We start from the raw sequence: 19,138 nt of genomic DNA on the forward strand, positions 1-19,138 counted from the left end.
ATCCGCCCCATGATGGAGATCAAATTCACGACCAGAAACAATAATATAAATATTACAACAGGAATTTTGCAATCGTGAATTTCACTTCATATTACTTAAAAGGAGGAGGAGGAGGAGAAGGAAGATGTTGGAGAGAAGGAGAATGAAGATGGGAAAAATATAACTTTTGATATTATTTGAAATGATGAGGCTTAGTGTACTGTATGCGGAAGTAAGAACACTACCTTATTATACACACATACACAGAATTTGGGCTATATGCGCTATAGAGGAGGAAATAAATATGGAGGAAAGTGATAATATATAAATCCGTTTGACTTCTGTAAACCTGGTAGACAATTTTCTGTCTTCATTTCAGAGTAGCTGAATGCTTTTCAGAACTATCATACGAAATGAATAACATTATTAATTTTTTCCCGACCGGCGTTTCGAATACGCTTATTTGCAGTTCGAAACCATTTTTTTTAACAAAATGCGTTTAATATACACAAATAGAGATTTAATGTTTACTTCATATACTTCTTAACTGAAATAGTTCTTTGTCGATGAGAGCGTATCAATATACGAAATTTAAAATGAAAGCCGCTTTGAATACTCCTGGAATATTTTGAAATTATGTTTACTTCATGCTATTCCTACGATAAATATCTCTGAATTAATACGTTTATCACTGATGTAAACAAATATTCTACTAGGGTAAATTGTATCACTTTTCTCACATTTTCTGCCACAATTCAACTACGAAACCTCTGTAGCTCTCATCATATAACCAATATGAATAAGAAAGAAATTACACTAGTAACATTGCGCTCTAGTAATTCCACCATTAGTCTGTCTGCCCGTCCACCTATCCACGGCGCTTGGGCCCGTTTTCGGATCATGGCCTTCCAATCTTCCTCCTCCACTCTTCTCTATCTCTTGGAACTGTCTGCCAATTCCAAATAATGAGCAAGTTGGCAGGATCTTTCTAAACCATATTTTCCTATCGGCTATGGTCTTCCAACTATTCTCTTTCCTATAAAGTGTTCCTGAAATACTTTGTTGGTGGTAATTCTTTAATCTTTCATTCTCAAAAAGTGTCCAGCACGTACTAGTTTCGTAATACGTACATTGGTTGACAATGTACTCGTATTTAATCATACCGGTACACGAAGTAAAACTCATTATTATATCTAATTCTTTACAAACCATTGGATAGTCTAAATGTACGTATATACCACTCACTTACGCTAAGATATACCATTCAGATAAATCGTAGCAAACCACTAAAGTACAATGTATGTTCTTTAATTATGATGATTTCTAATTTTAATTTAATTTGACTATTTCAGAACTTGCTGTACATCAGTATTGCTGAAAACAAAGTCTCTGAGTACAGGGATGCTAGCATAAATTCCAGGGTAACCTCTGACCCCACAGCCTGCTCCAAAGGACACTATGCCCACCAGTTCTTTCTCGACTACTAGAGGTCCGCCAGAATCACCCTTGCAAGAGTCTTTGCCCCCCTCGTCTTCACCGGCACATAACATGTTACGGGTGATTCCCCCGTGATCAGAGTAAGACGCGTTGCATGCCTCGAAATCGACGATTGGAACTGACACTTGTAGAAGCAGCGGAGACATTGGTCCGCCTGAGTAAGTAGTTCCCCAACCGGAGACCACCGCCATTGCTCCTGCGGGAGGTTCGACAGATGCTAGTGATATTGGCTGAACTGCGGATTGGTAGACAAAAGCAGTCGATACCTGGAAGCAACAAACGTTAATGTGATACCGGCGTGTTCTGTGCCATCCATACGCAATTCACCTAATTGTTAGTGACTCATATTACAGTGCAGTAGCAGGAGGAAATAACTGCATTGACAATTTTCCCCACAAATATTCGTAATATAACGTACACAGTTAACTTTATACCTTAGCTACAAGTATCTGAGAATTACTTACAAAATGAAGTCAATATAATTATGTAAGTTACTCGGACAAGGATAATTTGCATACGTATGATGATGTTTTACATAATAATTTATTCAAACTATGTATTTCATTAACAGTTTGGATTAAAATGATGAAGTACAGTCCCTAGCACATACTATACATATATATATATATATATATATATATATATATATATATATATATATATATATATATGTTCTGCCTATATAATCTACTACTGAACAATGAATATTAGATTCACTATTATTTATAGAGTAAATACTCATTCGTCCGCATTTATTCTAAGGGGTCTGTAATTAGTAAAAGAAACGAATTTCGTCATGATCAATATTGGTTATTTATGCTTTACAGATATGACGACTTAGATCTTCCTAAAGTGTTCTTGGCAGTATTCTACTACAGTTCAATTTGCGATTACCTATAATATCTCTACAGCTTAATTAATTATCCTGAGCAAGAGGAAATACATTGAATACTAGCTAAGTTGAAATTTTAACTGAGTGAAACGTGATACGTAGCCTAATATTGCTTAGTTATATTCTTCATAGCTGTCAGCGACACGAGGTTTCGATATTTTGGCCTATTTACATTTTGAAAGAACGCACATCAAGAAGTTATAAAAGGCGTAAAAATAAGTCGGTTTTGTCAAGTTTTAAAAAATTCCTAAGACGAATACATTCCAACAAATATTTTTTTAATTTAATTTTTTTTTTTTTTTAGATTTATCCATAAAACTAAACGCATACGAATAGTAGAACATCCATACAACTCACAGCTTAAATCACACAATAGTAATAAGACAAAATGAATATTTTGAGTCCCTATTATTGAATTCATCCCTACCTTCTGGAAAGGCCAACATTTAAATACCAGATTCAATATGTAGTCTATAGCACGTATGTAAATACTCATTATTTAAAACAGAGAATTATTTCTTCAGCGAATTAAACACTTCAACTATTTGGTAACATACCTTAGCGACTGCGATATCGCAGTCCTCAGTGTGATAATCATAATTAGGATGATTAATTATATCCGTGGCCTCATGAACAGTGCCTCCTCTTTCTATGGTGTTAGAGCCAACCCGAAATGTCACAGTGGAAACAGGAATTCTGTAAGAAACATATTTGTTTAACAGCAGAAATTGATAAATGTCAACATCACATTTTTACACACTATTCACTAAACAGAAAGTAATTTAAAGTAGCGTGTCATTTAAAGATCGGCATAACGAATACGACATATGCCTTCTCTTCGAATATTCAGCGTTTTTATTTTTTTTTCCAGCTATATTTCTAATTCTAGATCGATAATCTTAAACTCTCATTATACAAATATTTGAGAAGTTAAATATTTAAAGCTACACAAATTACAACAAAAGTTTATTTTATGCTATAATACACTTACTTATTTACAAATAGTTTTTAAGGAACCCACAGGTTCATCGCCGCCCTCACATAAGCCCGTCGTCGGTCCCTATCCTGAGTAAGATTAATCCAGTCTCTATCATCATATCCCACCTCCCTCAAATCCATTTTAATATTATCCTCCCATATACGTCTCAACCTCCTCAAAGATCTTTTTCCCTCCGGTGTCTCAACTAACACTCTATATGCATTTCTGGATTCGCCCATATGTGTGCTAGATGCCCATCAAACGTCTGGATTTAATACTCATAATTATGCCAGGCGAAGAACACAATGCGTGCAGTTCTGCATTGTGTAACTTTCTCCATTCTCCTGTAACTTCATTCCTCTTAGCCACAAATATTTTCCTAAGAACCTTATTCTCATACACCCTCAATCTCTGTTCCTCTCTCAAAGTTAGAGTCCAAGTTTCACAACCATACAGAACAACCGGTAATATATATATTTTAGATAAATTCTAACTTTAACACTTTTGATAACAGACTAGATGACAAAAGCTTCTCAACCGAATAATAAGAGGCATTTCCAATATTTATTCTGCGTTAAATATCCTCCCGAGTGTCATTTATATTTATTACTGTTGCTCCAAGATATTTGAATTTTTCCACCTCTTCGAAGGATAAATCTCTAATTTCTATATTTCCATTTCGTAAAATATTCTGGTCACGAGACATAATCATATAGTTTGCCTTTTCGGGATTTACTTCCAAATCTATCGCTTTACTTGCTTCGAGTAAAATATCCGTCTTTTCCCTAATAGTTTGTGGATTTTCTCCTTATATATTCACTTCATCCGCTCAGGCAAGAAGCTTATTAACTGAATCCTAAAAATAAATGAGTCATCAGATGACTGAAAGCAATCCGTTCAATTTCAAACTCTCTCTGTTATCCTGACCTTTTCTATTCTAGAGCGAAGTTAAAAAGTAAATGCATCTCTTTGCTTTAGACCGCAGTGAATTGGGAAAGCATCAGACTGAAGCTGGCCTATACGGACTCAGCTGTAGGTTTCACTGAGACATATTTTAATTAATCGGACTAGTTTCAGGGGAATACCAAATGCAATAAGAATGTTATGTAATATTTTTCCTTTAACCGATCATACACCTTTTTGAAATGAATAAATATACTCCCATTTTTTCTCCAATATCTGTCGAATACAAAAAATCTGTCCAATAATCGGTCTATTACGCCTAAAACCGTTCTGATGATCGTCAATAATTTCATCTACTAATGGAGTTAGTCTTCTCAAAAGAACATTGAACAAAATTTTATACGAAGTCACAAAAGTGATATGCCTCGAAATTTACTAAAATTAGTCTTCTCCTCCTTCTTAAAAATAGGTACAATTATGAACTCTCATTGTTCTGATACAATTTTCTTTTCCCAAATAGCAAATACGGTGTCGGGTGGAGTTCCCGGGTAGCTCAGTGGTAGAGCGCTGGTACGTTCAACCAGAGGTCCCGGGATCGATACCCGGCCCCGGAACAATTTTTCCCTTCAAATTATTCAACTCTGCTTTACAGGGAGCTTCACCTGAAAGACTAGATTTGCAGCAAATACAAGTTTATAAATTTCGCTAGATAATGCGCTTCCACCCCTCTTGTATTAATTCTGCTGGAATTTGTTCGATACCTGGAGACTTGTAATTTTTCAGGTTTTTTTATCGCAATTTCGACATCAGAAAGTGTGGATTCGGCTCAGCAGTTTGTATTTGAATTTCGTCCCGATCATTTCTATTTGACCTACATACATTTAGTAGTTGCCCAAAATAGTTCTCCGTTTATCTATCAAGATGTGATCTGTTTGGTTGTGTGTCAAGCCATCTGGAGAAGTCCAAGTATATTTATGTATATTCTTATGGGGAAATGTTGTACTTTTGACAATTAAATTTGTGATGTGGCAAAGTTGACTAATCTAACTCCATTATCATTACTTTACTTGTAGGTTCTCTTTTCCAATAATCGGTTTAAAAGTATCCTCCCGTCCTACTTCAGCATTGAAATCTCCCAATAAATTTTTCATGTGATATCTAGATAAATTATCAAAAGTGTGTTCTAATTCCTCATAGAAGCTATTCTTTATATGATCGTCTTTCTCTTCGGTAGGGGCGTGAGCATTTATAACTATGATATAGCACCATCTACCCGTAATTACTAAATATGACAACCTGTCACTGATAAATTAGACCTTTTTTTACTGTTGATTTTATTCTTTTATGAACAAAGAATCCTGTTCCTAATTGGTGATTATTGTTTCCTTTCCCATAATATAATAAATGATCTCCTATTTGTGATATGCCATTCCCATTTAACCTAACTTCTTCTACTCCCACAAAGTCTAATCTATATCTAGCTAGGTATTTTGCTACAAATGTTACCGCTCCTGTTCCATAAAGACTAGGTACTGTACGTTCCAAGTACCAAATCTCATAATCTTATTGTTTTGCTGTGGTCGTGGCAAAGAACCTGTCCCATTTCGAGGCTTATTGTATGGTTTCATAACAAGCTGTTTCTTACAGTGATGGTTTGTTACACCTTCACCCAACCCCCAAGCTGGAGGACCACCGCTTATCGGCTGTCCACGACTGCTTATTCTACACACAAAATAAAATTCTTGCAATAAGATTTGGCTTGAATTCCAAATTGTAGAATTTAATTACATGTACACAATTTCCTGCTATATAATTTTTCATGCATTGTAATCAATTATAATATTTATGTAGTATTAAAGATTTTTTATCTAACAATTGAATGAGGGAGTAAAAGAATGCGTTGTACTCGAGCAGTCACAGTCATTTATCACTCTAATAATTTAGATTTTACATTGTCACTGATTATTTGTAACAGTCTTCATTAATCAGTGAGGAACACCAAAACTTAATCATAAAAAAACTTAGGACTTATTAATCAACATCAGTTTTCTCAGCATCACAGAAAATCACTAAATTTACTTTTACGAAGTATTGCTTTCATATATCTAGTTATAAATTTAATTAAATTCGTAACATTTTAAGTTTCGTTGTGTTTATGATAAAAACGGACATTTCCATTATTTAATTATTTCTCTGGTTCTTGTTCAATCGGAGAAGTAAAAGAGCAGACGGCTCTGGTCGTATTTCTAAGTGAATACTTTCATATTATGATAAGAAGTGAGTAAATCGAATATCTCATGCTACGGCAATATATGTTATTACTGACTTATTTAATTTATTCACGAGATACTATCAATACAAGGAGAGATATAAGTTTTTACAATAATTATATTTATTATAACTGTATTACTCTTCATTTTAATCAACGTATAGTACTAGTACTATTGAAGCAAACCGTTCAAGAGAAACAATTTTTGTTACAGTAAATATCACCACTACAATAAACTGATTGAGAAAATAGAAAATTCTTTGTTACAAAGAAGGTCTTTACTCAATTTTTAAATTTTACGACTTGTACAGAAAAGTAAATTTCTACTTAAATGTTGATTACTGATCAGTATTAATTTATTCCACAACAATTTCAATAATAATATATGGTGCAATGAAAAAGAGTTTCACACCTTGAATAATATATGAGCGTTCATGTAAGACTTACTTATTTCTAAAAGTGTGATTGTGACGTCATCGTTTCTAAATTTCAGATATTTTTTAAATTTATTTTAGAAATTTAATTAACACAATTTCTGTGGGTTAAATTTCAGATATTTTGTAAATTTATTTTCGAAATTTAATTAACACAATTTCTGTGAGTTAAATCGGTGTCGTATTATTCTACGAAATCAGCGAATCCAGGCTTAGATTCTTTGTCTTGTATTTGTCCCGTTTTTATTTCAAGCTGCAACCTTCCGTCATGCTAACTACTCTCCAAAGGAGTCTCGTTATTAGTGAATGACTGATGTAGGTTAGCATTCCTAATTTATGATGAAATAGTGAATGGATCTTGTCCTTCAAATAGATGATAGTGATGATGACGATGATGGTTAATATGATTTTTATTATTATTATTATTTTTTATTTTTATTATTATTATTATTATTATTATTATTATTTCATTAGTTTTGTTTTTCATTTTTGAAATGTAAATCTAGTATGTGATGTAAAATAATTCACGGCAAATATATTTTATTAAACATTAAACACGTTATTTCCTCTTCACTGCAATTTTGTATTGAGTTTCCCAAATGCTAGCGAAAGTTCGACATTTTTTCTAACAATTGTCTTCTTCCCTTGTACTCTGTGCATAAAAACTTCTGTTTGACGGAGTGAGAAGCAGCATGCGATTTACTTTCCTAAGTCTGTGCCCTATTATCGTTTACGTTCAGATTTAGTATCTCGTGCTCTTTATTGATTAATTATGTTAACCATCAGAAATAAACTACCGAGAAAATGTTTTTCTTTATGTTATTTGTGTGTTAAACTGATTATTTTTCCACAAAGATGTTACAGGTACATATAAAATAAAAAGAAATTAGCAAAATATTTGAGAGAAACAGAATATATCATTTAAAAAATAATACATGGAGTAAGATCAATGTGCGTGTGTGTAGTGAAAATAAATTTGATTAAATTAATTCCAAACTAGAATATTTCCTAAAATATTTCGCATTATACTCCGTTAACATATAGTCTACGTAAATTGAAATATGACCTATGGTTATACAATGCTAACTGCAATGATAACGTGTTAAATTATTTCTACGAATATTTATTTATAATGGGCATTAACCTAGTACAGTTCAAGTGATAAAACTTGGTGTTCGTATCAAGATTATTAAAATTAGGTGCCATACGTTCAAAGGAATATTCATTCCAAATTCTCATTTCGATATACGATACTGTAGACTGCGGATATACTGATGTAGTTGCTGGCAAGCGAGAGAGAGAGAGAGAGAGAGAGAGAGAGAGAGAGAGAGAGAGAGAGAGAACAGATTTCATAACTTCTTTAGCACTATAAAACAACCTTCATGTAAATACTAAACTCGAAAAATGGACATACGTAGAACAAACGGAAATAAAGATGGAAGAAAGTATTAATTGTAACGAGAGAGTGAAGTATCTTCTGATCGTGGCCACCAGTGTAACTCAGTCGGTAGCGCGTCTGCCTGATGATCCGTGCTTGTTCTCGTACGTAGGTTCGATTCCCGCTTGGGCTGATTATCTAGTTACTTTTTTCCTAGGTTTTCTCCAACCGTAAGGCGAATGTCACGCTATCTATGGTGAATGCTCCACCTCATCTTGCCAAATACTATCTCGCTATCACAAATTCCATCTACGCTTAATAATGCAATGGTTGATACAGCATCGTTAAATGACTAGGTAATTGAAAATGAACCTTGTAATCGAGAAGTAAGGATGATGAATACAATTATTTTACAATAATTCACAACTCTAGCTATCTTTATACTGTCAAATTGTAAGGATAGGTTCGTTCCAACAACAGTCAGGAACCGTCCGTAACCATCGTGAGCATGCGCAGTACAAAAAAAGCGTTCCAACACAATCCGAACCAGTCCTGAACCGGAAACATGTACTGCAGTCGGGCGTTCCAACAATCTTTTGACACGGGTTCGGAACTGTCAAAAGTAGTCCGTGGATTGAGGCATGTACGGAAGAGTACGCAAGACGCGCATGCGCATAAGCTCACCAACGTCTCCTTGATACTGAAGAAAGACATGATCGACTGTTCACATCATTGAGGTTAAAGATGAAAAGTGACAGTGCAGACGAATAATAGAACCAGGGATTTCAGTTAAATTTTCGCCAAAAAGAAAGGGAATGGAAATTATTTGGGTATTGAAATACTTAATTACAATTTCAAAATGCAGCTTTGATTAAAAATATAATAAATAACGTACATACATTAATAATTAAAAACAACAACTATTTTTAGATGAGAGTCCCCCAGTACACGACGTTGAATTATCGGAATTCTTGCCTTCCATATTTTTTGTCATCTTTTTATAGAAAATGATCGAAATTCTATTTTCTGCAATTAGAATTAGCTGCGAAACGATAATAATTAAGCATCCCGTTCTTAGCAAAGATGATCACAGTTATAGCATCTCTGGATTTAGTACATAACGATCCGCGAAAGCTTTCCAACAGCGTCCAATCCAGTTTCAATCCCATAGCAGATGCTCAACTAGCGCATGCGCATAAGATGGTACAGGAACCGTACATGAACTGATCCATGAACCGCTTGTTGGAACGAACCTGATATTGAAGTGTTAATACTGCTTCTCACTACTCACCCATCCACGCAGTGTCCTGCTGTCACAACCCACAATTCGCTGATTATAGCTGCGCTGCAATGATGGGAGCCGAAGAATTCAAATGATACCTAAACATATGAAGACATTACTACTATACTACTATATACCTATCAGGGTTTACTTCACCAAATACCTAGTATTATGCCATGTATTAGAGGGCGGCAAATCAGACAAGACTCACGCCAGTACCTGCTTGCCATCAGGCTTGGGTTCCGGTGCCGCTACAAAGCAAGTTAACTTTTAGCCTGAACCCATTGAGCCCGGGTTTTATAGGTTCAGTCCAGGCGGGACCCAAGAAAGCCTGCTTGTTTGCTCGTATTATAAGGCAGAGTGACTTGCATTCACGGAAGCCAGTCTGCGCTGGTTAAGATGAAGCAGTACTAGTTTGAAATCTAAGTTCGTTGGCTATTTAGTCACTTCAAAAAATCTTTATCTTATGCTCCAACACGACAGATAATAGGGTAAACTAGGGTCTGTTGGACAGTCGGGCATGTTGGACACTTCATACTTTAACGTGTTACCTCGCCACTTGTGGGCACCACATTCTGCTAGAAGTCAATGACGGAAGTAGCCACGAATGGGGTTACTTCCGTCATTGACTTCTAGCAGAATGTGGTGCCCACAAGTGGCGAGGTAACACGTTAAAGTACAGAGTGTCCAACATGCCCGACTGTCCAACAGACCCTAGTTTACCCTACTTCATTAAAGAAACACATTTTTACGATTTATTTCGCTACAGAATTCATACAATAATAAGACAGAGAAGAGAAGAGAAGAGAAGAGAAGAGAAGAGAAGAGAAGAGAAGAGAAGAGAAGAGAAGAGAAGAGAAGAGAAGAGAAGAGAAGAGAAGAGAAGAGAAGAGAAGAGAAGAGAAGAGAAGAGAAGAGAAGAGAAGAGAAGAGAAAGGGGAAAGGGGAGAGGAGAGAGATGAGAAGATATGAGAAGAGATTGAAAAGATATTGGTAACAATTATTATGAATATCAACAATTATTATAGAAAAATATTTCATTTTAACTTATTCCTTATTAACAATTAAAAGCGTCATCAATACCTGTAAATGTATAAAAAGTTTTTCGTTCTTCAGAATATTGATTTCCTATTTAACTTCTTCGGGACAGATTTCTTTTTATTTATGAAGCTGAGAGTTTGAATGGTTTTCATTAAATTTATATTACTACGATGAAAAGGAAAGTGCAAGTAATTTATAATAACTGTTGGCATTTAATGGATGTTATGTTGACGAGAAATAGTTGTCTTTGTCTTTATTAACGGCACGTTTCAGAAGACAACAAATTAAGTTTTCAGTAGTTTGTCTATATCTATAGGCTTCTTGTCAGGTTTGAATGACTTGGTTCATATTAATCATGCATCTGAAAGCAGCAGTCCGGCGCAGGTCGGCGGAACCCAACAGTCCTTTCGGGTTACTCTTAGGACTGTTTGAGAGTCACGTGCAACCACACTGCCTGCCTGCTTGTGAAGGTTGCAGGCAGGCGAACGATACGAAGCGTAAGCCCGCTCACGGACGTAAACAGTCATGGGCAAGCCTGATCGACAGTTTGCCTGCCTCTACCATGTATCGATATATGACGATAACTTTACTGAAATAAAATTAAGATCTAAACTTTTAAACAAAATAGGCTATCAATAGATAATAGATTAACTGAGTACGTATTTTGTTTAATATAATCTAGAGTGAACTCATAAAGTTAAAAAAGATAAATTATCTAATACCTGATGAACAATAATAATTTTAATGCCTTTCGTTACAGATATATTAAGACGAAGTCATTTCTGACAGCGAGGAAAATATACAGTAATTATTTAAGCAATTACTATATTTACTCGAATCTAACGCGCACTTTTTCCACCTGAATTTAGGCTCCAAAGTCGGGATGCGCATTAGAATCGATTACACACTAGATTCTTATGCAAACTAAAATTCTGTTTATGGTTCTCCGTATGCTTCGTCTCTGTTCGGGTTACCTCGTTGCTCGTCGTTCTTCAGCGTATCTACAGCTTCGCGCGCTTCCGTATTTTTGTAGGTATTGTTGTTAATACCGGTAAAAACTTCAAAGTGAGTCGTACTTGATCAGAAGTTAGATGACAAAAAGGTGAAAACCGTGGAAGCTGGCAGGCTGGAAGAGAATTCGATGTAGCAGAGAGCAACATTCGCTTATGGCGTCAACATAATATGGCGATATTTGTTTCTAAAGCGACGAAGAAGAAATTCACCAGTCCAAGAAAAGAAAGACATCCTGAGGTAGAGATTTTGAAATTCATACAGGAAAGGAGGAAAAATGGGCTCTCAGTGACTAGTGACACAATTAGAAAAAAATAAAGCTAATGAGGTGGCTAAGCCCGTGGTATATCGAGACAAATGTAGATAGTAGATGGGTAAAGTAAAATTAAATTTTGCACCTGCTTTGCAGCTGCGAATTACATTCGCCAGTAAACATTTTTGTTTAATTTGAAGCCTTTAAAAATTCAGGTGCACATTAGATTCGTTGGCGTATTAGATTCGAGTAAATATGGTAGTTGATAAGTGCATTATTATCGCTGGAGTGTGTTTTCGGTTTTCGAAAAATAAGACGTTAGTCGAGTTCTTTATTACACGCGAACGATAATAATACACATTCTACAAATCGCATACAATATTCTATCCAAGTTTGTTTTAAAATACTGATTAATAATAATGTTTAATAAAAGAGTCATCATTCAATAAAAGCTATAGCTTGTAGTCCGTAGTTAATAGCAAGTCATTGATGGCAATGGCAACCTAATAATATTTATGATATGTATTATTTGATAAAGGCCACGCCACAAAGAAAGAGTTTATCTAGAAGAGAAAGAAGAAAAGCATAGATTTTAAAATGTATCTTCCAATCGTTAATGTTCTTCGTTTTCTCTAGTTACACGATCATATTTACTGTTGAAATAAACTGGAAGCTGTTCACTTACCTGGTAAGGAAAATTGGTTATATCTGCAGGTTCACCTCCCACAATTCGACCATCATTCCGCATCCACTGACGGCGAGGAATTATAGAAGCTCCTGAGAAACGATATAATGTAAGTAGCTAATAATAATAAATTTACAGTGCTGTAAGTCCATTGTTAACAAAATTATAACTTTGACAAATTTATACAGAGTAAACTGGTAATCTACTGACAAAATTCTAGTGGTTATTGAGTACACTTAAATAAACAATCCGATGTAAGGAACTAGAAATCAGAAACCTTTAACTGTTCCCAATATAACTTGGTTCTAATATTCATATTTGAGAATAATTTACTCTCTATATCTTTAACTTAAGGAATTAATAACAATATACATATTTACAACAAATCAAAATAATACCATAAAATGTAACATATAACTACAAAAGGAAATACACTAAAACCTCGTTAATCCGGATCCTGGTAATCTGAGTTTCGCTTAATCCGCACAGTCAAAAACTATTGTATTTGATTATTAATTACACAGAATGAAACGCAATTACGAAATCCAACAATATATTTATGACGTTCTATGATGTACGAGTTGCAATCAGAATGTAATATCTCCTATTTTTTCCTCTTTTAATATACAAGAAAATTAAATGAAATTTACAAAACATAAGTCACAATATTCACGATCAATTTAGAACTTTTCAATATAATCTCTGCCTTTTTCCACAGTTTTGTCCAACTTGAAATAAGAGCGGTAAAAATCACATTCCTTCTTCCTCAGCCATTGGCGCATGAAATTTTTCAGGGTTTCCTCATCTTCAAAGTGATGCCAACGATGAGCTTCCTTCAGTGAACCGAAGAATTGGTGATAGGTCAGGGCTGTATGGTGGATGAGGCAAGACTTCCTAATCAATTTTCACAATCTGGCCAGAGGTGTATTGACTGGTGTGTGGTCTTGCATTGTCGTACAAAAGAAGAATGTCCGCCGTAGCTTTTGGTGGGCGAACTCGCCGAAGACGTGCTTTAAACTTCTTGACGATTTCGACGTATTGGACAAAATTTATTATGCGTCCTTGCTCCAAAAAATAGCCAGATTCACTGCAGTCGCCTGCGGGCCGCTTCGTTTTTCATCAGCCAAGAGTTTTTCCACTTCAGCTTCTGTACAGCGACGAACCCATCGTCTAACAGTGCTGACATTTATTGTTACCTTCTTCAGCCTTTCATGAATGGGAATGGGCGTCTCACCTTCCTCATTCCGGAGTTCTATCACAGCACGCTGTTTTATACGTACGTTGATATCAGCCAAATTGTTGGATTGGTGCCCTAGGAAGCTGTTACTGCAGTGGACTGTAGAAGAATGTTTGAGGCATCGCGCCAAATTAAAATTTTTCACATTACCAACTTATTTAAGCATAACAAATATTAGGCATTACTTTTTTACAGAGCCTCGTATTACAGGAGGTACTGAGAGATTAAAGCTTTGAAATATTTTGAAAATATTAATATTTACTGAAGGTCAAATTAATTCAGAACAACTTCAGGTTTAAACGTACATAACTAACAAAACTTAATAATAGGAACGAACCACTGTAAATGGAAAATGTACGTGCTAAGTACATGCATAACATGCGGGTAAAGTCTGTTTTTTAGGTTAGTTAAGTTAATCCGACTTCAGTTGTTGAGGAAAACTTATCATCTCCAATTGGTGAGATTAACGAGATTCTACTTTAAATACATGATGCACAGGTTCAATAACAATGATCTAACAACACAAATTTGTGTAGATTTTGTTCGAAGTGTAATCGTTTTTCTTCAATACAGACTATGAATCCCTGACTCTTTAGATGTATTATTTTGATGTATTACAAATAATATTTGCGGTAAGTCAATAAAGTGAGACGGAAAAGCTCACATACATTTAATTAAAATAGGAATATTTAAATCTTATTATCTTCACAACAGTTATTTATTTCTATGTCTTCTACCTCAAATTGTTTAGTTAAGTGTACTTTATAACCACTCTATACAGTAAACCATTCTTGAGAGGAAATGTATTAATCATAATTTTATATTTATCTAATGGCGAGTATCTGATTAATCATGTTTACACAGTATTGCTCTTTATGAATAATGCATAAAATATGTGCTTCATTTTATCATTTTTCTTAGACACTGCACGCGTGAACCACGTGAAGGTGGATCCCTCTTAGGTCAACATGTTGATTGTTATTGAAGAGAAAACAGTATGATAAGAAGGGGTGTCAGCATGGTGACACTTTTATCATAACTTCCGCTTGACTGTAGGAGTTTGAACGCAGAATTTTTAAGTGGGAAACCCATGTTTTAGGCGTTTGGTAAATAGTAGCATTGTTAGGAACATACTCATTTGTTTGAAATTATTTCTCATGTAAGGAATTATAAAAAAAATGTAGAAACTAAAATAATCTTCAATAAATATAGTTTTCGTTTCATTCGTACTAAATAGGCTAATTCAAAATATATCACAATTGAAAACATTTCGGACAAATGAAACATTGAATATTCAATCTGAGGAAGATTTATCCATTACTTGACAAAAATATCTATATACATGTGAACATGTCGAAGCTACTTTACTAATGTCAAGAAATTTCGGACATCTGGATTTCACCAACATTTCTAAATAATCATTATTTAGTATAAAGAAACAATTTCATATTTTTTGCAATGAAAGCAATTAACTGTGAAAATTGTGATTAAGTAAGACATAATGGTCATCATCATTACATTAACAAAATTAAAGAAGCGACAGTGACGGAGATCAGAGACTTTCTACTGAAAAAGCGTGTATGCATATATTCATAATTATAAATTATTTCATACTGACATGGCATTCTCGACATTACTTAATGTTTTTTTTTTAGCCTGAAACAGTAAAAATGTACGTTTTAAGTCATAGTAAGTTTACAACATCTAGGCACTAGTATCATAGAAGAAGAATTATTATGTTTGTTAACTTTACGTATGTCTCATCACAAAACTACTCGACATCCTTAATCTTTTCAATAATTGTCTACCCCAGACTAAGGAGATGTCAGACATTGACTGCATTCGAAAACCGATTGTCCGTCTGTGGAATATGTTGTTGCTTACTCAACTGTCCGAAGACAGATCTGAACTTCACAAGTGATACCAACATGGCACCACTTATGAGGCAACTAGGCCACAAGATAATGAGGTACGGTGGTCAATCAGAGGTACTATGGAATATCTTTCTTAAAATACAATCTTTGTGGAATACCATTTTCCGTAGAATATAATATATAATACATAAATTTTGCTTCATCATCTTAATCTCACCTTTGATTAAAATTGTCTCATTTAGGCTAACACTAAAATTATATTGCTTAACACTTACATTTGCTTGTAACTAAACGTATCTTAATTTTACTCTTATTGTTATTGTCAATATTATTATTGCTATTATTATAATTATTATATTATTATAAATGTTTTAAAAATTATTATTAATATTATTTTTCAATTTGTTTGCTCTTGTTTGTACTTCCTATGCGTTTTTTTAACAGGATGAGTGGAAGAGAAACCCTTATGACCTTAATTCTATTAGTAAAATTAAATCAGTTAAATTAATATTAAATACTAAAATGATAACGATTTCCTTTCCACTAGGCATTACCGCAAAAAAATAATTACACTTCCTTAAAAGGCATAATTTCTTAACGTAGGCTAACATGTGAATACATACTCATTACGGAAATACGAAAACACGCGTCCAATTTTCTCAATGAAACATTAGTTTATATGTATGAGACGTAAACTATTCATATTTTATAGTGTTATAAACAAAATGCAATATGTATGTAAATCCAAACTGTAATTATTAATAAAAAATTTAAAAGGAATATTAGGTTGAGCTCTAGATCATGCTGACCCAATATTATGCGAGCTCTACTAAGTGGTGTTCTAATATCAGGTCGTAAAAGACGTTAATTGACTTTCAATTGAAATATGTCTGCTAGATTTGTAATTAATGTACAAACTAAATGAATATAACTTACCCCAGCAGGCAGCTATGAATGCTGAAACGAAAATCGTGGTTCGAAACATGTTTTCAGCAAATATAACTGTTACAAACTCCTTAAATAAGAAAAATGATGACAGGAACTACTGCGTCACAGATGTGCATAGCATGTACTATATTGCTTTGCAGGCGATTGATAATGAAGTGGGTAAATCCGTTACAGAATTATTTTGTTATCTGAGGCTGATTGACAGGGGGTAGATCCACCATTGAGTATTACAAATTAGGCAAAAAAACAGAAATTTTTTTCTCAGTATCTAGAAACAGTATTAAATTAAAAATTGGCAGGGTATATTTGTACTACTTCAGCTTTAAGATACCATATTTAGTTTTTAAGAAATATGATCCATTACCGCTAATTAAATATTCAAAATGGCGTATGTAAAATGTGCACTTGGATATCATTTCCTTAATAATTTCCACAATTTTCAATATTTTTACATAATTTCTTTTTTGTTATGTTTCTAAGATCCATATCCAGAAAATGTACCAGAATCTCTGGAATGTATAAATAACTAATATTTTTTTTATTATTTTTTTCATAATGCACTTAAATGATCAACTTTTTTAGAAGTTTTTTATTTTTAATTTCTAAACTATACATACTACAACAAGGATTCTGGTACATTTTGTTTATCTACATCCAATAGACATGCATTCAAAATTTCATAGCATTATCTCAAATAGTTTCCAAGTTATGAGGGAAATGGTAATGAAAAATGGAAGTTACGGGGAACAGGCGACAAACTTACCAAAGGCGAGTGGTGGAATTAAAATGCACCTGGTGCATAGACTAGACCCTCCTTTGCTGCATGTCTGGCTTCTTCTTCAAGTCTCAGTCGTTTTCTGCATACCCTGGCTTCTTTTGTCCTCTCCAGTGTCCTCTTGGTTGATGATTGAACACGAAGTTCATCTTGCTTCATCATTGCTTCCTGGCAAAATTTTCCAGGTACCAGCTCCAGCTTCTCCAGTACTTTCGTTCTGGACTGCATGCCCTCATTAAAGGTCATCACTGCATCATTTACAGCAATCTGAACTACTTTGGTACCAGCAAATCCGGTTTTCGGACAAATTTTCCAGATTTTTGAATTGAAGGATTCATTATTATTCTGTGTATATCCTCCAACACACTTTTTTAGGAGTTCAGTGGCCACTAACTTCTTGAAAACAGGCTTAATTACCTCCATGATGGCTGCTGGAAGAGTGTTCTTGTGCCTATAGTCCTTTACTGTACCCTCATGCACCGCACGCTGGTAGGGACACCAAGAATCAATACCTTTAGGGCAGAAATTATGCATTGGGTTAGCATCAGTAGATGCCTTATGATACCATACAGCCCATATTGCCCTTCTCATGTCATTCACTGAAGTACAGTTGGCTCTAATGGCATTGCCATAATAAACAGTAAGTGTATTGATGACAGCATCTGTCAGTCTGTTTTTTCCTGAGAGAGGTTTATTGTCTTTTAGTTTTTTCCCCTTCCATTCATTCTTCACTCCTCTCAGTTGTGTCCCCATACGTTTCTGAATATGACCAACACACTCTATTTTCTGTAATTCCACTTCAGGCCCATAAGGATGTAATTCACTCACAGCTGTGAAACTCTTGGTGTCTCCATCCCCAATGTAGTTCAGATACCGTACCTTGTAGATATCCATGGAGCGAGAAAAAATTTTCTTCATCCCTTCCACTTCCATGCTACCTGAAGTACCTCTGTGATTGATGCAGCAATCATCTTCGTGATTTTCGAGCCATTCATAATACTGCACAGTGTCAGTCTTGTTTTTCCACTGTTGACAACCTTTGCATGACTGCGAGAGAGCATATGTATCGATAACTTTACCAGATTTAGCACCGATAACGCTACATACTCCATGCTGTGATGTGTGGCCCCTTGTTAGCCAGGTTCCATCACAACTGACTGATATGTCTCTGCTATTGGAGAGACTTGCTTCTTCTTCAGCTGCAGCTATTTTAGAGTCCATAGCCACCTCTGAAGTTGCAGTTAAAATCCTATTATTTATCATGTCATATGTGTTCTGCACAACAGGTGGTGGCAAGTTCATCAGACCACAAAAAACTTTCAAGCCTACTAATCCTTGGCCTATGCACCTAGTTGCATACACAGCTTGTCTGTTTATTGAATAAACATTATTATTCTTACCTAATTTCCTACAATTTTCAAATGATCCTATATCTAAACACTTTTTACATACTATGCTAACACTACAACCTAATCCTACTATTCTATTTACACTCATTTCAATATTGCTGCCACATTTACATCGAAGACACTTTTCTATTTCTTTGAACATAATATTTACATCAAATATTAAATTTACACTATCACCAGTATTATTTACATTAGCATCCTCTGCTTTTAGTCCAGTTACTATTTTTCTTGCAGATGCACTTTCAAGGTTTGGTACATTTATATCACATTTCCTTTTATTCTGATGTTGATT

At 34.6% G+C, this 19,138-nt stretch overlaps 1 protein-coding gene across 1 annotated transcript in view; it reads right to left on the reverse strand.

The window, feature by feature from the left end:
* Positions 1-16,819, reverse strand: part of LOC138698945 (uncharacterized) — a 57,156-nt gene extending 40,337 nt beyond the window's left edge. Inside the window, exons 1-5 of the mRNA XM_069825142.1 lie at positions 16,651-16,819; positions 12,604-12,695; positions 9,623-9,711; positions 2,926-3,064; positions 1,324-1,742 (exon numbers count right to left, since the gene is read on the reverse strand). Of these exons, the coding sequence (XP_069681243.1) occupies positions 1,324-1,742; positions 2,926-3,064; positions 9,623-9,711; positions 12,604-12,695; positions 16,651-16,699 (788 nt within the window). The 5' untranslated portion in view covers positions 16,700-16,819. The remainder of the gene's footprint in view (positions 1-1,323; positions 1,743-2,925; positions 3,065-9,622; positions 9,712-12,603; positions 12,696-16,650) is intronic.
* Between the last annotated feature and the right edge of the window lie 2,319 nt (positions 16,820-19,138).

Source organism: Periplaneta americana, chromosome 4 (genome assembly GCF_040183065.1).
Source record: "Periplaneta americana isolate PAMFEO1 chromosome 4, P.americana_PAMFEO1_priV1, whole genome shotgun sequence".
In the NCBI taxonomy this organism is placed as follows: domain Eukaryota; kingdom Metazoa; phylum Arthropoda; class Insecta; order Blattodea; family Blattidae; genus Periplaneta; species Periplaneta americana.